The 6,000-nt window shown below is 39.2% G+C and overlaps 1 protein-coding gene across 2 annotated transcripts in view; it reads left to right on the forward strand.

Annotated features, from left to right (window-relative positions):
- The window catches only part of LOC112152683 (synaptotagmin-9), a 48,740-nt gene extending 43,951 nt beyond the window's left edge, over positions 1–4,789 (forward strand). For both annotated transcript variants that reach the window (XM_024282419.2, XM_024282418.2), the window contains one exon: positions 2,542–4,789. In XM_024282419.2, the coding sequence (XP_024138187.1) occupies positions 2,542–2,566 (25 nt within the window). In that variant the 3' untranslated portion in view covers positions 2,567–4,789. The remainder of the gene's footprint in view (positions 1–2,541) is intronic.
- Positions 4,790–6,000: the final 1,211 nt, after the last annotated feature.

Consider the following 6,000-nt stretch of genomic DNA (forward strand, 5'->3'; position numbering starts at 1 on the left):
CCTTTCAAAATAAAATACATCCCGTGTCAAATAACTACATTTTGGTGTTTTTAACATGTTCTTCTCACATTTTTCTCATGATAGTGGAAACATATAAAGAAATTATATGTTAAAATTGCATTTCTGAATATTTCTTTATTGTTGAAATATATTTATTCATACAATTTAGTTAATGTGTTAAAGCCAAATTGAATTTATGTCATATTTAATGGACATTAAATATGCCATGAAAACACACACAAACCTTTCAGAAAACATTAGATTATTGTACTTCATTTCTGAAACTGCATCAACTTTACCCAGTTTTAGTGAGAGCAGCGCTTAACTGTAGGTGCAGCACCAGCAGCAAATTTATTACAATTTTCAGTAGTGATCAAAAGTCTGTGAGGTTTCCCCTTCCTCCCCCCGGGCCTCTGAGCCGTCACATACACCATGTACCCCCCCACACAGGGCAGGTCTGTCAAACTGGGCCCAGAAGCAGCTCTTGTCTGAAGCTATTAACAGCCAGTTCTGCTTTACAGGACCTGCGTCTGAGACCCTAACTAATGGCTTATCCGTGTTTCTTTAAAAAGATCCACACCGAAGCCCTGAGGGACTCTCACAAAGTTTCACACATGAGCAAACTCATGTATCTGAAGCGCAAAACAGTACAAGGATATGTAAGCAGTGGCAGGACTGTATCACAGGCTTCAACAAGTTAGCCCAAACACACTCAAGAAGGAGGAGACTTTTCTGCACAGATAAGGACTTTTCACATGTTTCTTCTACACATCAAGTGGTTGAACTTCTCTGGAGTGTTGGTTTGACCTTTGCTGACTCCACTGCGACACACTGACAGCTTTAATAATTCCTCTGTGACCCCTAAACCATGGCTGTAAAACAGCCGCGCTCGGTCCAAAAACATGAGCACAAACAACAACAATGTTCTCCTCAATTCCCTCAATGTGATTTCAGGACAGTTCTGACACCGCTGGGTCGGAAGTAAAAGATTCCCAGAAAGCTAAACCACCTCGGTGTGACATGGATTAAGAGCTGAGAAATGCTCTCAGGGAGGATCTTATGCTCACAAGCTCACTCGGAGGAAGGTTTTTGTTAAATGAACCACTTCTGACCAAAAAAAAACCCCCAAAAAACCCCTTGCAAACTCTGATCTTATTTCTGCCCATTTTCTTTTTTGTGTCCCTTTTTATTGTTATTAGTTTTGATTGTATTTTGGTTTTTACTAGACTTTTAGTTTAGTCATTTTCTTATGTACACAACCATTTAATTCATTTTTTTTTAACATTCTTTTTGTTTCACAAATTATTTTTTCTTATTAAAAGTCAACCCCTTTTTTGAAATATTTAATATGTAGAAACTAACAATTCCAAAAAATTAAATAGATGTACACGCAGCATCTAATAGTCCGTAATCAGCACCATCAGTGCTGATTACACACATAACCGAAGCCATAACGCCAACTCTCTTGATCTAAGAAAGTCTTAATCACACTTGAGTTTAGTAGACGGGAATCTAGTATATTTCAAGTCTTTGCATTTAAAGGGCCTATACCACGCTTTTCTTAAGCCTTTCAGAGTGAACTATATGATAATATGTTACCTTTGACACACTACAGAACAAATTATTTATGAAATATGAGTTCTTTTTCCATTTTTTTCTACTCGGAAGGGAGATGCTTCGATCTCTGGGTACCACCCATTTGATGATGTCATCCCAGAACCGACCTCAGCAGCATGTCTGTTTCTCCCACAAAAAAAGCAACATCCGAACTTTTGCAAAGATAGATGCACACACCATTTATCTGCCTTTAGTAGACCCGGTATCAGCACACTGGCTCACAACACAAATACACCTGAGGGGGGATCTTAAAGGAGCCCCGCGTCTAAAGTAACGAACACCTGTTAGACCTGGACTTTATTGGAGAGACGGGAAACAATTGGAAGAAATAAGATATTATGCATTTAAAATAAGTGTTTAGCTGATTATTGCTAGCTCTGGGGAGATAGTGTGTTGGTGTTAGTGTGGGTTTTTTTTTCTGGAAGCACAGACTCTTCCTGGAGGGGGCTGTTCTTACTTTGTGATGTCAGCTCGTGAGAACCCGCTTGTTTTTGTGGGTATGGGAGGGGCTAGTGCTCAAAGCGCAGATTTTTAGGGGATTACTCAGAAATGGGACAATACCGCTTTGGGGTTGTTCATGGAGAGGAATACACTTTATAATACACTTAAAAGCTCAAAAATGTTGATTGCTTCAATGTGCATCTTGGCTGCACGTATTACATGTGGCCAACACGAATTTCTATCAGTTGTTGTGTTGGTCACACTTTGTTATATACAAATAATATCAGGCTTTAAAAAAATATTGGGTTTAGTCTACTTTGTTGTCTTCTGGTTTTAAACTTTAACACAGTTGAGTGTCATCAGCATAGAATGTTAAATCAATTTATTTTGTTTACATTTCCATAAATAACTTTTCCAAACTTTCCCTTCATTGTTTCCTGAAACTAACCATCTCTGCATTTCTCTTCTCCGAATGTGCTCCAGTGGGTCGGACAGGGAGCAACCGTGAGCGGAAGCCAAGGAGGATCCACCAATTCGCTGAAGACGCCACCGTCACCATGACGACACATCGAAAGAAAAGTGTCAGATGTTGCAAGATTGAGAGACCACGTTAGAATCAGTAGCTGCACTCAAACCGATGCGTTTTTTTTAGACAGAAGCGGGTTTCATCACATAAAATCATTAGTTTACATTCCAGAGGAGCTTTTTTCTGACAGCTTTATTAACAGAGTGAGATTATCTAACAGTTTGAGGTTTTTTTTTTTTTTTTTGGAAGATTAGCAGTCGGTGGACTGAAACCACTTCTATTTAGGTAAACGTGTGAAACTGTTACTATGGTGTGAGTGATGCTGCTGTCCGGGTGTTTGCTTAACGTAGAGTCTAATGGAAGTTTACATTTTAAATGCTGTTTTAGACGATCTTTGTAAACTTTTACGTGTTGTGTTGCTTTTAAGGTTTATTGTGGCCTCAGAGGTGGAGGAGACTGTAGCTTCAAACCTTAGAGTTTTTTAAAGAAAAATGTCAAAAAAGCTGCAAGGCAAAAAACAGCAGTTTGTTTGGTGCATGGTTTATTTTCATGCTTTGTTTACAGCTTGATATTTTTGTCCTCATTTCATCACAAGTTCAGTTCTAGTTGATAGGTTTTATTCAATGGGGATTTTTAGAATCAACCCTGAAATAAAAAAAAAAGTAATTTAATCCCAAATAACAAATTGTATATTTGTGGAGCAAAAGAGTAAATTGATCAATCCTGTTTGGTAAATTATTCTACCTGCTGCTTTGACTCCTCATTATTATTCCTCCTAAAAATATCTGGGTCTTTTCCAGATTAATTCTCAGTTTTACTGTAAATTTTATAGGGATAGCAGTTTGTGTTTGAACTGAAAACAGTTGCTCATCTTATTTTCATTCAATGAGTCAATTTAAACTTGAAGCATAAGTCAAAAGCAGCTGGAAATGAGGCAGAGAGTGTTTGAATGAACCGAGTTCTTGATATTTATGTTGGAGCAGCACAACTTTATCAATCTTTTAAATGCTGCCATACAGAGATATGGAAAAGTATTTGCCTCATTGCTGATTTTGTATGACCTTATCATTTGTGGCATTTAAATGATTCAGATAATCAAACGTTTATGACACAGATATTACAAAATACAAAAGAAAGATGATTAAAAAGGTTTATATTATATACAAGAAGGGAAAAGAACCTGTGTAGCTTTTTGTAGAAGAGCAACTTCTCGTAAAACTTGATCATCGGTTGATCAATACTATCCTTCTTAAAGTGCTCTTATAGTAAAACAAAGTAGCCCACACTATCACACTACCACCACCGTGTTTGACTGTTGCGCCAATGTCCAGTCTCTCAATGACTGTTAATTTAAAATATTTGTCCATAGGTTTTGGGGGAAATTATTAATATTTTTAAGTAAGAGGCAAGTCTTTGAGTTGTTTTACTTAGCAGCAGATTTTCAATGTGTGGATAATGTTTTTGTGGTTCTCTGGAGTCTCAAATCTGCAGAAATGTCTTTGTAACTTTCAGACTAAAATGTGTTGGTAAGATCTTCTTAAATATATGTTCATAAATGCCCTCCTTTGCATTTTTTTTCTTTCAAATTGAGGTGTGTAGCAAAAAAAAAAAAGGCAGTCACTTTCCCCATAAGGCCCAGAAAATATGAGTAGCTTTTCCACTGAAAACATTTAGTAGTTGAATATATTGACTTAAAATATCTCTGTGGGAACATTTGTTTGAGCTGAATGATACAAAAATAAATAAAACAGGAGGATACAAATACTTTTTCACAGCACTGTGATGGTGTGTGGTTAATCATACTCGGGTTGATGGAGATCCTGAGTGCCTTTTATCCATACAGACACAAGTCCTGCAGAGATTGAAGCGGATGATTATGTGGCTTGTTAATGGCGAAGACTTTCCCGCCACGAGAGAAGAGAAGTGACCAGGGGCACGTTCAGATTTGTCCTTTTCCACTGTACTGACACTTGCTTTAACAGGGACCCCCCCCTCCCTCCTTATGGGTGTTTAACTGTAGATTAAAACAATCACGAACGACAACGCCTGTTTATAAAAACGATGCATGCTTTATTTTTCTGAGTCATTTTTAAAATCTCTTTGCTGTGAGATACTAACCATGTTGTGAACACGAGGTGTATTGTGAACCTGCGGCAGACTGTAAACTCATCCATTCAGATGTGACTAATAAAACCTTTCTTTAAATGGCTGTCTTTGATTTATAGTGGGGGGGGGGCGCTTTTTCTCTCCTCCTCCCACCTGGAAGGTAAGCTTTCCCCGCATGTCAGTGTGACTGAAGACCGGACGAGTTCGTGACATTCAAGCCTCTCGCTGGCTCGTTTGCTCCTCAAACTCACAGGAGAACTTCTCGCTTCATTTCACTTTGAGTGATAAAGTTTGACGTGGAGTCTAATCTTGAACTGATTTACCAGGAAAAGAGCAGCCCTGCAGGCTGGTTAGCCCCTCATAAGTCACTGTTGCACTTTTCGTTCACAAATTCCTGCTGGGCTTAATCAGGAGTTTCTCACTTTGAAAAGCGGCCCACTGTTGGTGCTGGAAACTAGAATGACAGTCGCAAGGAAAAGGCTTCAAGGTGAACTGAGATGTAGAGTTTTGTAATAATTATCTGTGAATTTGTAACTACGGGCAAATCCTCTGATCCGTTATCATGACTGTGTCCCGTAAAGCTCCTTCTGAGGTTCTTAAGCTGCATCCACACCGAACAATTCGAGCATCAAATTTGTGTCGCTCCAGCTCCATGGGCCCAGCATCCTAGACAAGTCGACTTGTCCAGGATGTAACCCGCCTTTTCCCAACTGTATCTGGGACAGGCTCTGACAAGCGCAGTCGGTTAAGAAAATAGATGGAACTTCCGGAAAAGAATGCTCACAGCTATCAGCCATATTGGATTTGTATTCTACCCCCTGACTGAGTCACAGAAAACATCATGTGCTTAAACCTGAGTCCCTGATTAGTTGACGCGATGTGGTGACCTCGCCAGGTCAGATACTTGGACTGCGCCATGTTGCATCGCGCCTGTCACTTAAAGTCCCCCATGACAATTTTTCAATGATTTCAGTAAGGTTTAATTAAGAGTTTTTAACCAAAATCCCTCAACCTCATTTTTCATGTTGATCTGAAGCCTCCATTTCCAAAATCTCCTCTAAAGGAGCTGAGTGGAGCTGCTCAGTCTCGGACCCCCCGTTTGATCATGATAGCACTGTGTCTTGCTAGCATAAATCTTCATCGCTGCTCCACAAAAATGTCTAGCAGTATTGTTTTAAGCTGGATGTCAGCTCAGACGAGGAAGTGAAGATCTTCGTGGACCGAACTTTCACTGATTTACAATCCTTTACATCCGCGGTCAAATGAATCTCGCAGAGATTTTCCAGCGTTCACAGACTGCTACCATTAGT

The sequence above is a fragment of the Oryzias melastigma genome, linkage group LG6 (assembly GCF_002922805.2).
Source record: "Oryzias melastigma strain HK-1 linkage group LG6, ASM292280v2, whole genome shotgun sequence".
NCBI lineage: Eukaryota > Metazoa > Chordata > Actinopteri > Beloniformes > Adrianichthyidae > Oryzias > Oryzias melastigma.